Below are 22,099 nucleotides of genomic sequence, written 5' to 3'. Positions count from 1 at the left end.
AACTGAATTAAAAAATAAAACCAAAAAGTGCCCATGGCTAGGGGAAGAGGCCTGGGAACGATTTTCTGTGGTACTCTGGTGTAAGCAACTCGCGTCACTCTCTTCTCTGACAGCTCCCTGGGCTCCCACTGCCAACCAGCAAGGCTCCAGTGTCTCCCTGTGGCAGTAAACAGTTGCCTCACAGCTGCCTCTCACCCCCCTGCCAGGAGCTTCACCAGGCGTCACCTCATGTGCCCTCTTCTAGGATACGCCCTGCAGCTTCTTGAAGCGCCCTGCACACATGGCCAGACTGGTGCTGCTCTCAATGAGCCGGGCTGAGGGTCTTCTACTTCCTCCTGTAAAGAGCCCTACTTGCCTTCATCACAAAGCTTTTCCTACCACTCCTACAGAGCAGGTGCAGGTCCACAGCGTATCATCACTGATCACAGCCATGGCTATCGTAACTCGCTGGGCTCAGTTCTCCCTTTAAACACCATGGTACTCTCAGTGAAAGGCTCTCCCCACAACCTGATGTACATAAGCATGTCAAGCAGGTGCTCTTACTCCAACATGGGAATTCATGTTTGGGAAACAAAGCTCACAGCACTCAAGATATCCATCCTCAAGACACATGCCCCACGTAAGTCTTGGTTCCTGGATCTCATGCATGCTCTGTCTACCTGACTGCAAGTTCCATAGTGCAGAGCTCACTGTTCTCTTCTCTGCTACCCAGCACAGTGCCTAGACTGAGGCAGGTACTGACCTGTGTCACCTGAGAGCATGGATGTCTTATTAGTACAGTGCTGTTTCCAGGGGGAACAATTCCTGGCACCGTTCACAGTGACTGAGTAATGCTGAGGTAATGAATCCAGCCTAAGTGGGAGAACGAAGCCATTTTCTTTATGCTAAAGCCCAGCCTGGCAAAGCTTCGGTCTCAGAAACACACTGGCCTCCCTCCTCTGAGGCCCCCACCCCCACCCCTTTGTCTTGGCTTCTGTGTGTGTGTGATCCCGAGAAACAAACAAACAATGACAACAACAATCCCCGCTCATATTACTAGAAGGAAAGCCTTCACAGAAACACACAACATTAACCTTTTCCCCTGATTGCATTTAATAGACCAGGTGACTATAAATCTGGGGGATCAGGAAGGAATTAGTTCAAAATGCTGATAATATTTTTTAAAAAAAGGTATTTTCACATCTTTAAAATCCCAAGACAGGCACGTTTCCCCCTTGAGCTGCAGTTCAAAAACACTGAAGCCGGGCCCTGCCCATTCCTTGAGCGGCGCCCACTAGTGCGTGCTGGGAACCGCAGCCACTGCAGCACCTGTGAGACTCACGCCCACGTTTCCCAACACTTCAGAGCCTGGGCTTTTGTTAATTTCGCCTTGGTGCCAACCCACTCTCTAGGGGTGCCAAGGCCATGCCAACCAGAAAGAGATCCTCTTGACGAGCACTTCTCTGTTCTTTGAAGATGACCAGAAACAATCAGGCAAAATGAACACAGGGATTATACATTAATCGGCTCTCACTGGCTCCTCTGACTACAAAGATATGATTATGAGCCCAGGATTTGCAAGAGCCCTACATTCCTTATTAATCTCCACTATCGCTTCTATCGCTACTTTTTTTCTTCTCTTTTTAGGCAGGGAATGAAAGAGAGCGCGCGCAAGAGAGTGTGAGCGAGCTATGTTCTTTCTTTGCTCAGCAGTAACTAAAAAATATGTCCTTAGCACTTCAAACAGCAGAGCGCCCTGCACTATAACCAGTAAAGCGTGGAGGTGAAATGGCACCAGTGTCCTCTATGTCTCCATCTGTCTAAATTAATGAATTCAAGCATGGATAACCTCCACTGTGGTTTCTTGAGAGCATGCTTCTGATAACCCCGAACAACTGCAGGGTCTACGCATCTCCAGTGCATTTCCATCACCCGTGCTTTTCTGTTGCACATCTGGGCTGTTCAGCAACAGGCAGAGAACGGCGCTTGGACTGCCTTGCCTCAGCCTCTGCTCTGGCCATCTGGAGCCGAGTCCTGCACAGAACAGGTCCTGGAGGCTTCCTGCCAGGCTCACACTGTGGGTCAGGGCTACAGTGCTGTCAAAAAGCAGCAGGGGATTTCTCCTCTTTCCAGGACATGTCTGCAAACTCCATTTGAGTGCAGGCTCTACCAGTGACATTTCTGCTCTGGGTGTCCTGACATGTGCCCCTAAGTGCGTGAGACTCCGTGAGTGGGGAAAGAAGTGGAAGAAGCCTTCATCCTGGCTGCTAGTTACACTAATCTTGGCACATGTGTCATGGTGGCTCCTGGTTCTGAATTCCTCTGGCTAAATACCTGTTCATGTTCTTCACACTCCTATTTGGAAGAAATGATGAGTACTTGGCCTAGAAAGGCAACTGAATGAGGTCTGCATACATGAGGTCTAAAGAGAATCCAGGGGCTGGGAAGATGGCTTAGTGGTTAAATACACTTGCTTGTAAAGCCTGCTGGCCTGGGGTTTAATCCCAGTACCCATGTAAAGCCAGATGCACAACATGGCACATGTGTTTGCAGTTCCTTTGTAGTGGCAAGAGGCCCTGATGTGCTCATGCTTATCATCTTTTTCTCTGTTGCAAATAACAAAAAATAATATATTAAAAAGAGAGACTTCAGCACAGGCCCATCAGCCAGGGCCCTGCTCTTACCTGGGTATGGCACTCTTCCTTTGGTGACCAGCTCTGTGAGTAAGATTCCAAAAGACCACACATCAGACTTGATTGTGAACCTTCCATACAGGGCTGCTTCGGGGGCCGTCCACTTAATAGGGAACTTTGCACCTGTGGAATGAAGACCTGATTATTCATAAGGTACAGGTCAATGCTGGGTGAGAAGGGAAGGGAAGGTAAAACACTGGGAAGCCATTTCAGGGGAGCAGGCTGAGCGGACAACAGGAAGAAGCAAGATAAAAATGGACTGGGGTTGAGATGATGTGTGGTCTGGGCCTGGCTCCTCTGTGGCTTTAAGCAAATCGGTATTTTAATGTCCTCTTCAATAACGGGGGACGGTTCTTAAACCTGAATCTATGACCACACTGAGTGGTATAGGTTTGGTCTGGAGTATGTTTCCTGACTTGTGATTTAGGAAACTGATTTGTCTTTTCTCTTAGTTTGCAACAATGATCTATCTGAATAGATGGACACAGATTAGAGTATGTAATACTGCAGATCCATAAGCTATGGTCTGTGTTTCCCCAAGGCTTCCCACATCTGCAGCAAGGGGAATGACTGTGCCTCTTTGCTACTTCCAGGCCTCACACTTTCTTCTCTCTACCCTTCCTCCCTATAGCAGCTATCTTTACTTTGCTCTAGGCCTCACTTTCTTTCTTCTATCCTTTCTCCATAGAGCAGCCATCTTTAGTCCTGGGCAGAGTTTTCTTCTGCCCTACATGATGGCTTTCTCACCTCTCACCTTCTTCCCTTTCTCCTCTAGCAGAGGGCATTTGTTTTTTAACAGAGGAACTATCTCACATGGTGGACTTCTCAAGACCAAAGAACAAATACAATAAATGTCACAGTCAGTAGAATTAGGTCTTTCAAATGTCTCTGATCACTAGAAGACTTCTCTCTCCATACCCAAAGGAAGGGTGGGGCCACCCTGCTCATCCCAGTGCTAGACGTATGTGAAGGGAAGCAAAATGGACCCAGCAGCCTATGTTCTCACACGTTCGGCTCAGCGAGTATAAAGCGGTGGGTATTTTATTGAAAAGATTAAAAGATAAAGAAGTTTTTATTACTTATGCAAACATTATTATATGTTTAAAACATGCTAATTATGGATAGGAGCCCTTAAAATGACACAAAGGCTGACAAAATTAGAATTTTTCATAGCATCTTCTATGAAAAGTCACTGTGCTACTAAAAGTAGCAAATGATTAAAATATTTAAATTAGTAAGGTTTTAATGCCCAGATGGATGATAAATGATAGTAATTACATTTTTGCTTTAAATACAGTACATGATAACTTTAGCAAATCAACTCTGGCATTTAAAAGCAACGTGAAATTAAATAAAAAATTCCCACTACTTCACAATGCAGTATCTCATGTGAACACCGGAGCAGGGAAGTTATCCTTTAGTAGTACTCTTTTATGCATTATGCTGTGTTTAGTTAGCTCTCTTCCTGAAGCATCCCTATTCTTATTGCCCTGCACGGAAGATATGGACTCCTCTGAGCATCACTTCATCCCAGAGCTTCCTTCAGAGCATTCTTTGTACACTTCCTGTCCCCGAGCATTCTGCTAATGGAGCTTTGGAATATGGGCCACTGGAATTAATGCAACAGGTTTCCCTCAACATCAAGAGTAGACTGTGCCTAGACCAAACCTCAGCCGGAGTTCTCTCAAGTCAAAGAATTAAAGGTACAGTAAATCCATACTCATTTAAATCATCTCTTAAAAACTTGAAAATCTCTGACCATCATCATTTGAAAATGTTTTCAGAAAAAAATCCTGTAAATTAAATGGCAAGAACCTCTCCTTCTTCAACTACACTGGTAAAGGAATCAAACTAAATTTGGATAGTCATTATAAAACATTTATTTATTTGACAGAGAGAGAGGGGGAGGGAGGGAGGGAGGAGAGAGAGCGAATGGGTGCTCCAGGACCTTCAACCACTGCAAGAACTCCAGATGCATATGCTCCCCTTGTGCATCTGGCTAATGTGGGGCTTGGGGAATCAAACCTGGGTCCTTTGGCCTTGCAGGCAAACACCTTACCTGCTAAGCCATCCCTCCAGCCCTGAATAGTCATTTTATACTGATTGTTCTTTTCTTCTTTCCTTCCCTCCTTTCTCTCCCTCCCTCCCTTCTTCCTTCACCTATCCTCCTTCCTTAAAACAAGGTCTCATGTACCCAAGGCTTGCCTTGAACTTGCTATACAGCAAGGATGACTTTGAACTCCAGATCCACCTGCTTTTGCATCCCCAGTGCTGAGATCACAGGCACGTACCACCACATCTGGCTTTCATTTTAGATTTTCTGAGAGGAGATTTCATAATTTGGGGTCAAAAGAGTGAATATATTAGCCAGTGACACTAGCGTGCTTTATTATTTTCTCATTTTAGAAGCTACAATAAAGTTTACATGCAAACTTTCAGAACACAAGAACAAAGGCGGTATAACTTCACAGATCCCTGACAGAAGGTCACTTGCAGGTATGTGCTTTGATGTTTTAGCAGGAGCTCATTGAAATACATTTTCTTTATACTAGTTTTCTTTCTTATACATGCAATGTTTTTGTACCAAGCTAGGTATTTACAAAGGATTTGGAGGTGCAAAAAAATAATGACTTTGCCCAACTTCTACTTTCTAAAAACAGCAGCAATGTTTGACAGAAGTTTTTTTCTTTTAAAGATAATTAGTATTTTCTTCTTCAAGGAAGACAAAGGTTAAATTCAAGCAGTGACAAGCTATTAATAATAACTGGTCTTTACTGAAAAGAATAAACTGATGCTCAGTCTTCTACTCATCTCATTACCTCCACTTACCCTTGTTTTGGCTTACTGCCTTCTTATGATACAAAGCTATTGGCCCTAAAATGCAGCTCTAAATGAGGCAGTGTTAAACAGTTGATTTTTGGTGGGTGTCTGCCTAGGACCACGGGTGGTACAAAGTGCAAAAGCCTATGAGAAGGATGTCCCTAAGGCTGCTCAGTATACATACCACCTATATGATGCCCTAAGGTGACTATGCTGTGGTATGAGTCCTTCACTTGGGTGAAGTTAGAAGGCTCAGACACTTGGAAGGAACTCACAAAATCACAGGTGTAAATACTGCCTTTCTCTGGAAAATAAAACTCACTTCTCTGGCCTGAATTCTTTCCTGTAGTGAATAAATGTCAATGTTTCAAAAAATTTCTTATATATGTCAATCCTGTTCTTACTTCTGTTCAACTGTGACCCAGGTATAAAGCTTGTGTGTAACAGCAGATCTTATGCTTGTGACCTCAGTGAGTGTCCTGACTCCATGATCTTGGAGTGTGGAATTGTGCTGGTTATATGAGATCCTGACTCATACATAATTTTCTCTTTAATATCTTCACTGGAATATTTCACAAGGCCCCTCAAATACAGCACCCAAAATTTATCTTCCCCACAATTCAGCTTCTTTTAAATCATTTCTTAGTAAACAACTCAGTTGGAAATCGAAGATCCCTGAGACCTGTCCCCTGGAAGCTGTGGCCACATGTGTTTGTTGCTCTGCATGCAGATACCAGCACAGCGCTACCTAGAGGAGGAAGCGCAGATGTTTTTGAACGATTTTGATTTCTCTTTTCGTCACTCTCCACGAGTACCTCATTAAGCCCTGTCCACTTCTTACTCTTGAATGTGTCCTTTTCTCCAATCTTCTCCCTCAGCCCCTGCTCACCGCCACTTGCCTGGACCCTCTAGTAGCTATACAAGTGGACTTCGGTGGAGTTTGGTCCATCTCCTTTTAAATTTTGTTTATTTTTATTTATTTATTTGAGAGTGACAGACAGGCAAAGACAGAGGAAAGAGAGAATGGGCGCGCCAGGGCCTCCAGCCACTGCAAACGAACTCTAGATGCATGCGACCCCTTGTGCATCTGGCTAACATGGATTCTGGGTAATTGAGCCTCAAACTGGGGTCCTTGGGCTTCACAGGCCACGTACTTAACTGCTAAGCCGTATCTCCAGACCCCTAGCTACTTTTTATTACCACAGTCTTTCTCCCTTCTGCTTCATACCTCCTCATTGGACTCCTTTCACTGTTTTGCAAATGTCCACTGCCCATTTTCTTCAGGGCCTGAGGACAGGCTGCATCATTTTACAATAATCCCACTCCGCTGCTATTCTGTGGCTAACTCTGCCCCTCCTTTGTTCTTGGCCTAGGTGGTACTGGTTTGGGGACTCGACCTGGTCCATCAGGCTGGGAGAGTTCCCTAGCTCATGAGGCCATAACATCCTGTTCTTTGGACTTGTTAACAAACAAGTGTGAAGAATGCACAAGCTCTCCAAGGTGTACCTCTCAACAAAGATGCCATCTTAGGGCTGCAATGTGTCTCCTGGTGACTGTGTCTCCAGTATGCATCCCACAGAAGGCTCTTGCTAACGGTGGTGAGTGAGTGACGCAGTGGCTGGATGCTCAGCCTTCACACCTTCCCTTTGCTGCCGAGCAGCCATGGCTCTTGCTGGGGTGTGCTGTCAGTCCCCTGCGCCCTGGTGAGTTCTCTCCTTGTCCTCAGTGACAGCAGCAGTGCCACTGTCTGTCACCATCTGGATGCCCTTTAAAGGTCTAACAAATGCCAGTCACCACGGACAACAGCTGCTACACACAAATGAAACTAAAAGCTCCTAGAAAACTGCACTTGTATGCCAGATGCAGTATGCTCAGCTCCCCTTTGGATCTGAGAGAATCTGAACCACATACGAAGGAGTCCCAGACTCTGCTTTGAGAAGATGGAAGGACCAGTTCCTGGGGCTGTGGTGGGGAGGAGTGGTGTTTATATTGGCAGAAAGACAAAGTGACAAGGGGTCTTGAGGTAGTCACAGCAAGAGAAGTGGGTGTCAATCATTATCAATCTCACGACGCTCTGGTCCTTTTCATCTGAAATAGGGTTAATGGTCATTATACTTTAATCAAGGACAGGGTGATTGGTATATTCATTATTAAAGTTTTTTTAAAATTATTTATTTATTTGAGAGCGACAGAGAGAGAGAGAGAAAGACAGGTAGAGGGAGAGAGAGAGAATGGGCGCGCCAGGGCTTCCAGCCTCTGCAAACGAACTCCAGACGCGTGCGCCCCCTTGTGCATCTGGCTAACATGGGACCTGGGGAACTGAGCCTCGAACCAGGGTCCTTAGGCTTCACAGGCAAGTGCTTAACCGCTACGCCATCTCTCCAGCCCAAGTTTTGTTTTTTTTTTTCTCAAGAGCAAACCATCCCATCATTGCTTGGCTGGCTTACACTCTCTTCCTATCTCAGATGTTTCTGTAATTTTCCCCACAGGACCAGCACTGTGCTCCATTTATAGCCATGAACACCATGTCTTGCCTGCGCAGCTCAGTTGAGGAAGAGGATGAAAACAAACCAATAGGTACAATATGCAAACTACATCCAAGTGCTGTATCAAACTGTAACAGGAGGCACAAAGACTTTGTTTTCCTGTCCAAGGGGAAGCCACCAGAACTTGTGAGTCACAGTATAATGCACCCACCTCATCCAGTGTCCTTACCACACTGGAGATAGCCGGCCACAACCTTGACAGTGCCTGTATGGAAAGCATTTTCAATTCCAAACTCCTGAAAAGCCACTCTGACATTTCAAGGCCCATGGGTAGATTAGGTCTCCACTGTCACATCTGTCATGTTTGTGTAAGCCAGTAACTCTGTCATCTCTTTGCTACTTTAGCTCACACATGAGTAATACCAACAGCAGGAACAGTCCAATGTCCAGAGCACAAACACCTGCATGAGAATACACCTTTTATTCTGAGTTTTATTTCCTTTCTCTCTGGGTATTTCTTTTGTCCCCAGTGTGCATTCCTCTCTAAGGTAGAAGCCACAGGCTCTTTACATAATTCTCTTGGGAATACCCCTTCTGTCTGATTAATCCTCACTCTGGAGATTGGACACATCATTCAGACATCTTATTTGAATTCTCAGTTATATCTAAAAATTGGAGGGAAAACACCTCTAGGGTACCTTGCCTTTATCTCAAACATGGCAACTATAAATCTGCACTCATGTTTTGACCAAATCATTTGACTGTGTGTAAGATAATAAAAGAGACTCTTGCTGGGCGTGGTGGCACACACCTTTAATCCAATCACCTGGGAGGTAGGGGTAGGAGGATCATTGTGAGTTCGAGGCCACCCTGAGACTACATAGTGAATTTCAGGTCAGCCTGAGCTACAGTGAGACCCTACCTTGAAAAGAAAAGAAAAAGGAGATTTTTATACTAGGTAGAAAGTTTTATAAGTGAACAACATAAAGTTAATTCTTTCTTTGATATCTTAGGGTACAAATGAAACTCTTACCCTGCTTTCCACTATTTGCTTTGTGGTGGGGGGGGGAGAATACCATTTTGTTAGGCTTCCAGGTAGGAAACTTACAAGTCAGCTGTCTTTCTTTTTTTTTTTTTTTAAATATTTTTTTAATTTATTTATTTGAGAGTGACAGACACAGAGAGAAAGACAGATAGAGGGAGAGAGAGAATGGGCATGCCAGGGCTTCCAGCCACTGTAAACGAACTCCAGACGCGTGTGCCCCCTTGTGCATCTGGCTAACATGGGACCTGGGGAACCGAGCCTCGAACCGGGGTCCTTAGGCTTCACAAGCAAGCACTTAACCGCTAAGCCATCTCTCCAGTCCAAGTCAGCTGTCTTGAAATCCCTAGATCTAATCCATCATCTTGCTTCAAATCCTTACATCCTGTTTCCCTCTCTGACATGTCTCTCAAATTCATCCTTTCCTGTTAGAGCTCACTGCCAAAACCTGATGTGGGTCCTCCTACCATGGAGCCTTGCCGTTGGTCCACCATTCTTCTAATTAACCCTGTTGGACTGCAGCTTCATGTAGCACCCTCCCCAACCATCTCGGGCAGTCCCTACTGCAACAAACCCACACCCCCCACCTCGCTTCCAAGGACCTACATATCGTTTCAACTTTGCTTATGCCTGCTGCAGACACACAGCTAATTTGGTTTAGTTTGCTTTTCTGAAACCAGCACCCTGCACCTGGCATGTTTATCTTTGCTTCTTCTGTATTTGCTTATTTGAAATGCCAGCTTTCCTTCCACCTGCTCCGCTTGAGTCCCACTTCCTTCCTGAAGTCCTCTGGGATGACAGTTTTCACTCATCTCCTGTGCCCTGAGAAGACAACCTCAGAAGCAACTGACAGTGTGATGCTCCTACACTGCTGAACAGATACTGGTGCTTGCTAAGTGTGCCAAGTGCTTCACACACAGGGGAGATACAAGAATAGTTCTATTGTGCAGATGCGTGAACAGCAGAGTCATGCATGTGAAGGATGGAAGTGGGATTCCATAGGAGGAGAATGGTTTCAGAACCACAGCACTTAAACACTGTGCACTACTCTATCATGTCTGCGTCTCCTCTGAGACTCTCCACTAGTCTGTCTCTCTCCTCTCTCCCCCCACCTACCTCTCTCTCTCTCTCTCTCTCTCTCTCTCTCTCTCTCTCTCTCTCTCTGTGTGTGTGTGTGTGTGTGTGTGTGTGTGTGGTTTTCTTAAGTAGAGTATCATCCTTTGGGTTGGAGGCGATATACTCTACTTCACTGCCCCATAGCACCTTGCCCGAGCTGTTACACCACAACTGTCCAAAATAAATGCAGTCCCTGCATAGAGTAAGCTTCACCAGCAATTTCTCCAGCAACCTGATGGCCAGAGAAGTCATCTTGTTTTATAGACTTTTTCAAGCCAACACAGAGAGAAGCCTGACACTATGGAGGTATAACAAACGAATAATTTTTCTCCCTTAATGTTGGAATGGAGCCATTCTTGCCATACTCCTTGTCTGCCTGACTAGATGCCCTCAACTTTTAAGTGAAAATAAGATGCATATAGCCAGGTTGATGTCATGTTGGCCTACCCCAAAGCCAGCTCACAGCAGTTACTGGGAGCTATGTGTCCCTAGTGCCCAGGAAATCTGATTTCACTTCAGACTCAGACAGCAGCAGGCCATGGATGGGTTCTTTCTGGGCTGGTTGTGCATCTCAATGCTCACGTGCAGGCTGCAGGTCCTTTGGCTCCCACTCACCCACTCACCCTTCTTCATGAAGTGAAGGTAAGTTGCCAGGAAATGGGCCTTTCAATGCCCTGCAGGGACAGTGGAAAAAGGCCCACGGATGGGCTGTACAGGGACTGAGAGGCCATTTGTCAAAGTGCCAGGATGCAGACACAGGCAGACCTGACTCTCATGGAGCTTCTGAAGCCTTCCTGGCTCAGTTTCCCAGTCTGTAACTTGGGGATGCTGGAGGAGGGAGAGCACTCAGTAGAGTGTGGCACCTGGTTATGGCTACAGAAATGCAGCTGTGACTACAGTGGGATGAGAAGTACAAAGGCCCTCAGCAGTGTCAGCGCCCTTGAAACTTCAGTCAAGGAGAAGATGTGGAGAGCTCCAACATCAATCAGTTGCTGAGAATTTATGGAGTGTCCACTAAGTCCTGAGCAGCGTGAGGTGCTCCTGGGACACCCCGCATAGGAACCTCCTGCAGGAGTTTCTAGGCAGTTCTGGAGCTCACAGGCTAAGCCTACCACAGTAATGGCTCAAGGAAGAGGTAGCCATAGAGATGTAATGTAGTATGACCAGCGGCTTTCCTTAAGGCAAGGAGACAGGCTTGGTGGAGCCCAGTATACATCATCAGCTCTTAGTGAAGACCTTGACTGTTAGGTCTTTTGTTTGCCGGACCAGGACAATTTCTGTGTTCTCTCTTGAGAACATCTGTAGTGAAAATGTGAACCTATGTAGAAGTACAGCCAGTACAGAAGATGCCATGTCCCCCACAACACAACTTGCACCATAATAGCATTTCCAAGGGGGCGAGGCATTAGCTTCAACAACAGATCCTGTTTTTCAGAACTGAAGAGCCACCCAGAGCCTCTTTTAATTATGAAACCACAAACTCTGAAAATTATTATAGCCAATATTAAATAATGTACAATCCTCTAGCTTTAAAGTTTCCCTGGAGAACCCAAGAAATTAGAACTATGCTAGAGACAGGAAACTGATTATATAGTAGAGAGGGCAAGGAGGGACTAAGATAGGAGATCCTGTCCTAGAAGCACAATCAAAGCTGACCCAACCTGGAACTTTGTGGTTATTCAAACACGACAGTGATTTCAAACCCGGTGAAACTTGGCAAAGGAAAACTCAGCATTCTCACACTAAGCCAAGGGATGACTTTCCAATTTCTCATATGCTTCTGAAGTAATACAATTGTGTTTCCAGTTATCCTTGGTGACACATTCTGCTGACATTTCTCCTTTAGGTCCATAGAGGTTTAGCACCATGTTTTCCAAATAAAAATAAACGAAAAACCAGTTGTACAATGGACAGAGATGATACCCCATCTGATGTTTCAGCATGCCCACAGGAAGAGTTTGAGAAGGAAGGAGACAGAGAGCAAGGAGGGGTGCTGTTCCACTGGGGATGTGGGTGGAGAAGGGTGAAGACTGAAACCAAGAAAGAGACAAGAGCCCGAAGAAGGCCTGAACGGCAAAAGACAGGGACCGTTTAGGCACCAATCCAAAGTCTGATTGGGCTGAATGCATGGATAGGATATTCTGGCTGAGAGGAGTAAGCAAATTCTAGGGGACCAAGCTGTAATGACACACAGACAGCACTGATAGAAGGGCTTGGGAACCTATAACAGGACAGCTGAAGGACACAGGGAAATGACTCAGTCAGTGGGGTGTGTGGGGTATCTAGAATCCCAGCACTGATCTTGGAGTATCAGCCAAGCCAGGCCCGTCAGGAAGGTGAGCTGTGGAAGGCGAGATTCTTACATGGAGAATGACAGCAAGCATGCTGTGAGACTCCCGAGGAACCAGAACTGAAGACAGGACACTCTGGGCCACTCGTGTTTCCCCGTCACCGTTCTTGCAACAGTGACGAAAGGTAAGCCAGGGTGACCCTTGGTAGCACAAAGAAGTAAAGGGTGAAATTAGTGAAAACCTCTTGAAATCATAGGGACCTGGTCCCTTTACCCTTACGAAGAAAATGAGGATCACCAGAGACTTTCCCTAAAGTCAGGCTGGGAGGGAGGGCTTGGTTAGAAGAAGTGGAGGAAGTCTGGCTGGTTCTTCAAGAATTCAAAGACTCTCAAGTTCCATTATCCTTTCAGCTTTCCAAGAACCATTCGTAGTTCTCTGTAGCCCAGGCTGGCCCTAAACTCATGGTAATGCTCCTGGCTCAGTTTCTGAGTACTGGAATGACAGGTGTGTGTCACCATGCCTGGATTACTTTGTAATCTTCACAAGATAGCAAAGGCAAGAAGGAAGCTGTGTGCAGGTCTGCATTCATTTGAATGCCACTGCCCAGGGTGGTGAGGACTCACTAAGTAATGAGCGTATGTCTGGGATGCAGTTCTACTTGGAATCCATTCCAAGAATTTGGTCACTTCTAAAAGGGGCAGTGGGTCTGGCTCAATGTGATGTAAGGCCACACTGTGTTAGGCAGCATGCCAGCACGGGTTTAGAGAAGGTTGGGGCCAGGCTGGCCAGGCTGGGGCTTGGATGGGAGTCTGGAAAGAAGCTGAAGGGAGACAGCATGTACAGACAAGTACAACTTCGGGCTGCTTTTCAAACTGTCCCCTGCTTTCCATCTGGCACAGTGTCAATGACTTTGGGACCCCCTGGGGAAACCAGCAAGCCAGGCTGAGTGCCCTCCTTTGGTTGGAAGAAACCAGAGAGGAGCCAGAGGCAGTTTCCAGTGCACTGCCTGTATCTGACTATCCAGATGATGCAGAAATGCAGGTTCCTTTTGCCAGCAGAGCACAATGAGGAAGCCAAGTGACATTTCTGATGTCTGAGGATGTCTGCATCTCCTATTTACACACTTCAGAATCACAGAGGGTGACCATCTGTTTCCTTCCTCGTGATACCAAGAAACGTGGGACACAGAGGCTGAGGATCTACTCCTGACCATTCACTAACACCTGCCAAGCAGCTCTGCCCAGAACAGCACAAAGGGAGTGAAGCTTTCCCAGAACACAAAGCAGGAATGCCCGGTGGGCACGGCAGACAGCGGGAAAGGTGCTCAGAGAGGCCGTCTCTGTGACCTGAGCTGGCATCAGGCCTAACTCCAAGCCCTGTGCTGACCTGAGACAGCCAAGGGTGGAAGTGGAAGAAATCAGGTTTCTGCTATCTGGCAAGCGTTTTCATCTGAAGAGACTAGAATATAAAAGGGTTATTTAAAGTCCCCTTTCTTTCATTTTCATCTGACTTTCAATATCTTTTCCAGGAAGAGAAAATGATGATGTTCTAAGCAGTCGCCATTTCTCTGCATCTGACCAGCTACCCTGATTATTAATTTGGGCCTACAGCTCAGTGGTGGCTTGGCAGATAAACAAAGCAGTTCCTCCCAGAAACACCGGTGGAAGCCCAGAGCTGGAGGCAGCAGAATACAAATGAAGGCAGCTTCTGCCTGCTGACCAAAGTGCCCCAAATTCTGACTCTGGGAGTTCAGGGAGGCATCTCAGCTCTGCCTGACCTCCAGGAGGGCAGGATAGGGTGAGCTGTTGGGGAGGCCAGGTTTATTCCTACACAGCCCTGGGAATGAAAAACCCGCCCCACATGGGCTTAGGGGGTGTGGCCTTGTCATTTCCTGGTGGCTGGGCTTTCGGATCCCAGCCGGGAACAAGTGAGCTTCCTGCTCAGCCTTTGAAACAATGCTTTCAGTAGAGAGGGTTTGCCCTTCTTCAAAAGATGGCTGGTTTCTCTAGGTCAGAAAGAATTAAATTAAAAAATTAACTGCTGTTTTTCCTTCCTTTTTCTGATTCTGCTGCTCAGGTCACAGCACACTGGGCAGGAATGGTGGTGGTGTTGCTGACAAGAACATGCAACTCACGTGCTGAAGGGGACAGAGGGAGAACATCTCACTGTGAGACCAGCCTTGATCTGCCGCTGGATTACAGGGGCTCCAAAGAGGCTGATTAATAATTCTGCAGGAGTCCCTGAGCTGGATCGTGCAGCTCCAAGTCGAATAATCCCCAGTTGTTGTAACACAAAGGAAGACAGGCATTGAATCCACAGTTCCTACATTGTGAAACTAAAAATCTCCAAGGAACAGGATCCACTTTCTCCTGACTGTCAGCCTCGCTACCTGCTTGTGTTAAATGGCTACTGTGCTTTTGAATCCAAAATCTGATTACATTTAATTAGTACCAGCATCTGGGATTTCTAATACACAAAGAGTTATTAAAGTAACAAATCTTTCTAAAATATGTTCTCCAAGAAGGAATGTGTTAATTTATGCAGTAACGATTTTTTAGCATGAAATAATTAACATGAAAACTGTAACAATTATGAATTCTTCATAGTCTAATTTATATGTGAATTCTCCTCTAGACAATAATCTATTTGATTTAAATTCTAAATACTGGGAGTATTTGAAAAGACACATTTTTCTTTTCCTACTTAATAAACAAACCTGTAGTCTTATACAGTGTTCTAAATGCCTCTATTTTTTTAATATAATCCAACAATTTAAAGATTGTGTCTGCTCTCACGATGACTCAACTAAGCAGAGGGGTTACAGAGATGACTTATCTTTATGGGAGGTCAGGGAAGCCCACTGCAGCATGGGTATGTGTGCACCTGTTGGTACGTGAGTTTAGTACCCACTGGGCCAACAACATGACAACTGCCACTGCCAACTACAATGAGCTGCTACCATGTACCTCCAACAGCAACGCCTCTGTGTCGCAGAACAATTCTATAATGTGGGTGACTATCGTTATGTCTGTTCTGGAGGAAGAAAGGAAGGCTCAAAGAGATTAAGTAACTTGTTCAAGATATCATAGCAAATTAGCAATACTGTCAGGATTCACACCAAGACAAGCTGATTTCAGGGGTCATATTCTTAACCAATTCTGGCCTGGCCATCTTTTGGAGGGGAGCAGAGGATGTGAGGGCAGAAGGAGAAAAGCCTGGCTGTCTGAAAAGATACCATGCAAACAGCTGCAGGGAGGAAACCAAAAGAATTATTTCCCTGGATTCTGAATGTTGGTTTATACATTCTATAAGATAACAATGACAACTTCTAGTTCTCATGGCCACTTGGAAGGCATGCAGCATAGTCCTGTTTCACAGGGCACTGTGAAGCAGAGCCCACGACCTAGGAATACAGCAGTTAGCATCTGCACACAGGCCTGGCTAGCTCCAGGCACCTAAGCTTCCCCACAGGCCAGCTCACAGTGTGCAGGGAACACTGGCTGGGCAGGATCAAACAATCCTTCCTGAAGGGGCTCCCAGCCACCAGTGTTTCCACTTTCCAAAAGACAGGAACACATTGCTCAGACAGCTTGTCTGAGAAGAACGAAGGTAGGGGATGGTGACTTGGCCATTTCCACCACTCTATACAAATATACATCAAATACCTATCATGTACTTTGTGCCCAGGAGAACAATTTGCTGGTATTCAGGCCAAATCGTCCCTATAAAGAAGCAGTAAGACTGGCTCCATGGATGCCAAGGGAGCTACTACACCAGGGACTGTGTGTGTGTGTGTGTGTGTGTGTGTGTGTCCGTGTGTTGATGTACGAAGCTGCTGGGATACTCACCTGATAATCAATGAGACTGTAAACATCACAGCCAGACAGAGGCAGGGATGGTCTTTGAGAGAAACAGTAATCAGAAGAAAATAGAAAGGTCTGTCTAAGACAAGGGTGGCAGCTAACCGACTCACAGCTATATTCCAGATGGAGGGTCCCTTGAGACATGTAGATGACATCCATGTTGAATGTCCAGATAGACAGAATGAACAAGTTATAAATAAATATATATTTCATCTTAAAAAAAGATTCTTCTCTATTGATTACTAGTAGTTTTTCTCCTTAATGTGTTTTTAATATGAATACATTTTCTAAGAAAAATGTATCAATTAATACAAAAACATTATTATAAGATTTTTTTCTATTTTATAACTCAAAGAATTTTCATACATATCTCACAATTCTAATATTAATTACCATAGGTAATTATTTTTATCATCTCTTTTACAATTGATAAAAAATGGACTTTAAAAAGGTAAGTCGAGCTGGGCATGGTGGCGCAACGCCTTTAATCCCAGCACTTGGGAGGCAGAGGTAGGAGGATTGCTGAGAGTTCGAGGCCACCCTGAGACTACATAGTGAATTCCAGGTCGGCCTGAGACAGAGTGAGACCCTACCTCGAAAGGTAAGTCGTTTGCCAAAGAACACTATGTTTGCAAGTGACAGAGTTGTTTCAAACCAGGGCTCCTGACCTCCAACCCCTGGCTCCTTAGCAGTGTGAAGGGAAACCCAACACCAGCGACAGCAGTAACTGTACTCTCCCTTTAAAGACATGTCACCAAGTCCGTGAGGCAGTGACTACCACTGCTGAACTAGGTCTGCTCCATTTGAAATAAGCAGGAGAAAGGAGGGTGTGTGGTTACAACTTTGGCAACTGTATTCATACTGACCCCAAGTGGACATTCACCCTAATGTTCCCCAACAATGCGATGGCTCTGCTGCCATACAGTGGAATACTAGTGAGCTGTGTGTGAGAAGGAGCTACTGTTAGATGCAGCAGCAGTTTCACACACATGATGATGGGAAAGAGGCAGGCCAAAAGGAAGTACTGTATGACCCGTGCACATGGAGTTCATTTACAGGCAGATCTGCAGTGACAGAGAACAGAGGCCTCTCTGGGCTGGCTATGACTGTGGTGGAACAAGGGGTCTTCATGGGCCTATCTCCCTTTGTGGGGTGGTTTTGGGAGCACATGTGTATGTAAAAGTGCACTGAGTTGCACATATTCAAATTTGTTCTCTTTACTGTATGGAGCTTACAGCTTAACAGAAAACACAGTGTCCACAAAAGCAAGTCACACTATGTACAAGCCAGAGCTATCTGAATTTTCTAGGTGTAAAGCAACATTAGTCAACACTCAGCTACTTGGAAGTTTGTGAAGAAAGAACAATCTGTGGAGAATTCTCCCACAGCCTCTCATCTGCTGGGTGATGAAGCTGATGGATGCCTAAGGGGCTGTAAGTCTCAGGAAGTAACATGCTGCTGGACAGGAAAGAGGGTGTGTGTGTGTACAGCAGCATGTATCACAGAGGATAGGAGAGAGGCATGCACACACGTGTGCACACGTGCATGTGTGTGTGGGGGGGGGAGAGGGGAGAGAAACAGTACCACAAAGCCTTACGGGTCTGGGCACAGGTGGGGAGAGGGCTGTGGGCCTGACCCAGGGGAGGCTGGGAGGTGGAAGGCCAGCTATGATAGCAGATCCAACAAGGACACCACAGCTAGCATCCTTGGGCTTGGATGCACCCCCATTGCTACCCAAGTTCCATAAATCTATTCCAAACTCATTCTCTTTCCCTGAAAGTAAAATGTTTCCAACATGCCCACCACTGCTGTTGCTAAGGCTATTTAACCATGACCATGGCTCTCTGGCTGGGAATGATCTTGGCTCCTCTTTCTCCTGAGTTGTGTCTGAGCCTTTCTACTGTATCTATAATCCATCCATTCATTTATTTACTCTCTAGTACCCCAGTCTTGTGTAGGAAAAAAACAAGAGTAACATTTACTTAGACACTTTCTAAAGCCGAGAGTGTCAAATAATTTATATGCTTTTCACCTCATCTTTGCACAAATTCCAAGTAAGTAATGTGCATTTTCACTTTATAATAATGCAATCTGAGCATGGAAAAGTTAAGCAACCTGCCTAGTGCCCAGGCCAGTAGCTGGTGGAGTTGGTTTTGTACACTGCTCTGCTTAACTTCAGTGTTTCTGTGCCCTCCTTATGCTTGCTGACATAGTCCTTTGTCTGGTGCTAGGCTTGTCTCTTTCCCTCCTTCCTTCCCTCCCTCCTCCTTTTCTATTCCTCTCTCTTTCTTTGAAGCTGAGGCCTCGCTACAGTGCCCAAGTTGGTCTTGAACTCCTGGGCTCAAGTGACCCTCTCCCCTTAGTCTTCAGAGGAACTGGGACTACAGACACACTTGTTTCTGGGCTGGATGTCTTTAGCAAAGACCCTTTTACAGGGTAAGGCATTCAAGTACTGGATGCTGAATTACTACTAGACTCTAAGTGAACAGAATTTAGGTAAGCACTTATGAATAAAGAGCTATCTACTCTAATTGTGTGAGATGTCCAGGTGACAGAATAAGCAGTCCCAAATGATTCCTAGTTGCTTCTAGAATGCAGTCAGTGGAGGTGCTGTGCCTGGTTGTGATTGCCTCCTGAGACAGGGCTTCTACTATCAGCCTGAGGCAGGCAGTAGGTGAGGTGTGGGCTGTAGGATTCAAGGAACACAGAAAGATGGAAAGACAGTGTACCTGAGTTCCAAATCCTGACTGTACCCATGCCTCTGGCGTCATACCTTGTGGCCCAGAGAGGTGACAGATATTTCAGTGCACCCTGTGATGGCAAAGTCACAACTGTTTTGCAAACAAATGTCATTCACGGTCCTAAAATATCTGTGTTTGGCACATGTTTCGGAACACTGCCTGTACTCCCGTAATCAAGATGCAACGCGGCTGTGGCCTGCGGGTGACATAAAACCTGACTTGCAAATATTATTAGGCACATGGACCAGCTGTCTGGAGGAGCTGATTAATCCCTGGCAGAGACTTGGGCATGCAACACACATGCCATCTGCAGAGAACACCAGCAAACACAGGCTGGGCCGAGCAGGGCAGACCCAGGGGAGACATTTCAGAAACAGCTGGTTATCCACAGCTGAAAAATACAAGTCTCTTCAAGCTTTGCCAGAAAACCAAGGTAAAGGATTCCCCAAACCTTCACTCTTTCATGGTAACAGACTCCCTTAGTGAACTTTCTATTCTTTATTTGAGAGCAACAAACACAGAGAGAAAGGCAGAGAGAGAGAGAGAGAGAGAGAGAGGGAGAGAGGGAGAGGGAGAGAGAGGGGGAGAGAGGGGGAAGGAGGGAGGGAGGGAGGGAGGGAAAATGAGAATGGGCGTGCCAGGGCCTCCAGCCACTGCAAACGAACTCCAAACACGTGCGCCCCCTTGTGCATCTGGCTAACGTGGGTCCTGGGGAATGGAGCCTCGAACCAGGGCCCTTAGGCTTTACAGGCATGCTCTTAACGACAAAGCCATCTCTCCAGCCCTACTTTCTGTTCTTTTATTCTTGGTCGTGGTGAGAGACAGCAAGAACAGCCTGAGAGCGTTAACGCAGTAAGGCCGGCTGCACTGAGTCCTGGTCCGCCATTTGCTAGCTGTGTGACTGTGTACCAGTAACTTTACTCGTCTGAGTCCACTACACCCTCCCTTAGCTGGAGGTATCCTACACACGCCCTGTCCTTCCCGTTCTTTCACTCTGCTACATTAGAACATGTGTTTTTTCTTCTCTTTCAAAATCCTTGGGCTCCTCAGTCTTTGCCCCCACCCCCCACCCCCCACTTTAGTTCATTAATTCTCTTTCCTTATCTCTTTCCAGCATTTGGCATTTGAAGAAGTTGGGGAAAGAAAACAAGAAACTAAATGTTCTCAGAGGCAAGGATGGACTCTTCTTTTGGGGATTAAGACCAGGAAATGGGGAGCAAAGGGAATGAAATCTGTTCAGTCAGTGGCTGGGACTGTGAGGGAGGAAGCTGGGGCAGAAAGGCAGTCAAGATTGGGAGGTGGGCAGGAAAGCAGTGTGGCCAGGACCAAGGAGGCCCTGTGACAGGCTGCAAACAGCAGTTGACATGAGAGGAAACTGGTGATGGGAGATAACAGCACCCCTGCCAGCACTTGCTGCCTCCTGGCCCCACCACCTCTTCATGTATGGATAGCTCAAGGCTGTCAACCACTAAGTCCACAGAGTCTAAGGAAGGGGAGAAACAAAGCCTGCACAGCTCCCTCCGACACTGAGACTTTTTGCACGAACAGAAGAAAGCTTCAACTTTCGCCTGCTCTCTCTCCAGGCTAGACAGCGTCCTCAGGACCAGGGTCACTCAGACTCTCAGCTCACATTGCCACAAAATCATACCTGTCCACATTCCTCTCTGGTCTGCCAGTGCCAATCAGAGCTGCGTGTGTCTCCGATGAGAGATGCAGCACGCCACCTGCTTCTGTGGTATACATGCACCTGTATGAGCAAGTGTGTGCTGTGTGGACTGGGCTCCAGGACCAGAAGGGCCACGTGTCACAGAGCTTCAAATAGATGAGGCATCTTACCAGCATATAATCGAGATTTGGACAGTATCTCTACCCAGCCAAGGTCTTAGTTTAACATTTCCTCTCATCTCTAGAGATTTCTGAGGATCCTTCCATTTTCAGAGTCAATTAAAGGAGGAAAGACTTGACATAAAATAAAGAATTAAAAAGAAATAGAGAAAAAAATCTAGAAATGACTACTACTACTATTATTATTGGTTTTTCAAGGCAGGGTCTCACTCTAGCTAAGGGTGACCTGAAACTCACTATGTAGCCTCAGGGTGCCCTCAAAATCATGGCAATCCTCCTACCTCTGCCTCCCGACTGTTAGGATTAAAGGAGTGTGCCACCACGTCCAGCAGAATTAAGAATTTAGCAGAAGGGCTGGAGAGGTGGCTCAGCAGTTAAGCACTTGCCTGTGAAGCCTAAGGACCCCAGTAGGACCCCAGTTTGAGGCTCAATTCCTCAGGACCCATGTAAGCCAGATGCACAAGGTGGCACATGCATCTAGAGTTCGTTTGCAGTGGCTGGAGGCCCTGGCACACCCATTCTCTCTCTATCTGCTTCTTTTTCTGTTGCTCTCAAATAAATAAAAATAAGCCAAAAAAAAAATTAAAAAGAATTTAGCAGAAAGTACTGCCCTAGAATATGTGGGTTATTGCTCAGCCTGGTTCTGAATGACCAGGCTTTGATCAACACCATCAGTAAATGCTCCTCTTCCCCCAGTCCCAAGCATGGTGATTTTCATGGATACCTATATTCTTAGTTCCACTCCTTTACCTAGTGACTGCTATTTGAACAGTATGCTGACAGAAAATAGCCTTGGGTATTCCTTTTTAGCATTTGAGATGCATTTTATTTCAGTAATGCTTTTCAAGGCCCCATGTTGTTCTCTTTGGGACCCTCCACACCTTCTCTTTTTCCTTTCCCCTCCCTCCTTCAAAACCATGAGGATTGATCATGGGATCCCAGACTCTGACTTCTAGTGGAGAGTGGCAAGGTATTGGAAACCAGCTTTGGAGTTGAGTGTGTGCTCTGCAGCTTCTCTACTAGGAGTGCCTCCTGCTCCAACTTTGGCTACCCACACCTGCCCTTGGTTTCCGGCCTTGGCTCCACTGAGGTTACCAGCTCTGAGGCACCATGTTATGCCTTGATGGTTTCCTTAAACCTTGACTCTTCCATTGTAAAAGACTCCTTATTAAACTCTTCCCATCGATCATATCCTGCTTTCTGTTGGGAGCACAAGGAACAAG

The 22,099-nt window shown here is 46.1% G+C and overlaps 1 protein-coding gene across 1 annotated transcript in view; it reads right to left on the bottom strand.

Moving 5' to 3' along the window:
• Window positions 1–22,099, bottom strand: part of Fyn (FYN proto-oncogene, Src family tyrosine kinase) — a 207,786-nt gene that overhangs the window by 8,917 nt on the left and 176,770 nt on the right. Inside the window, exon 13 of the mRNA XM_004660642.2 lies at window positions 2,664–2,795. Within this exon, the coding sequence (XP_004660699.1) occupies window positions 2,664–2,795 (132 nt within the window). The remainder of the gene's footprint in view (window positions 1–2,663; window positions 2,796–22,099) is intronic.

This window comes from Jaculus jaculus, chromosome 7 (assembly GCF_020740685.1).
Source record: "Jaculus jaculus isolate mJacJac1 chromosome 7, mJacJac1.mat.Y.cur, whole genome shotgun sequence".
Lineage (NCBI taxonomy): Eukaryota > Metazoa > Chordata > Mammalia > Rodentia > Dipodidae > Jaculus > Jaculus jaculus.
Note: the sequence above shows the minus strand (reverse complement) of the source record. Positions and strands in the feature narration are given on the sequence as shown.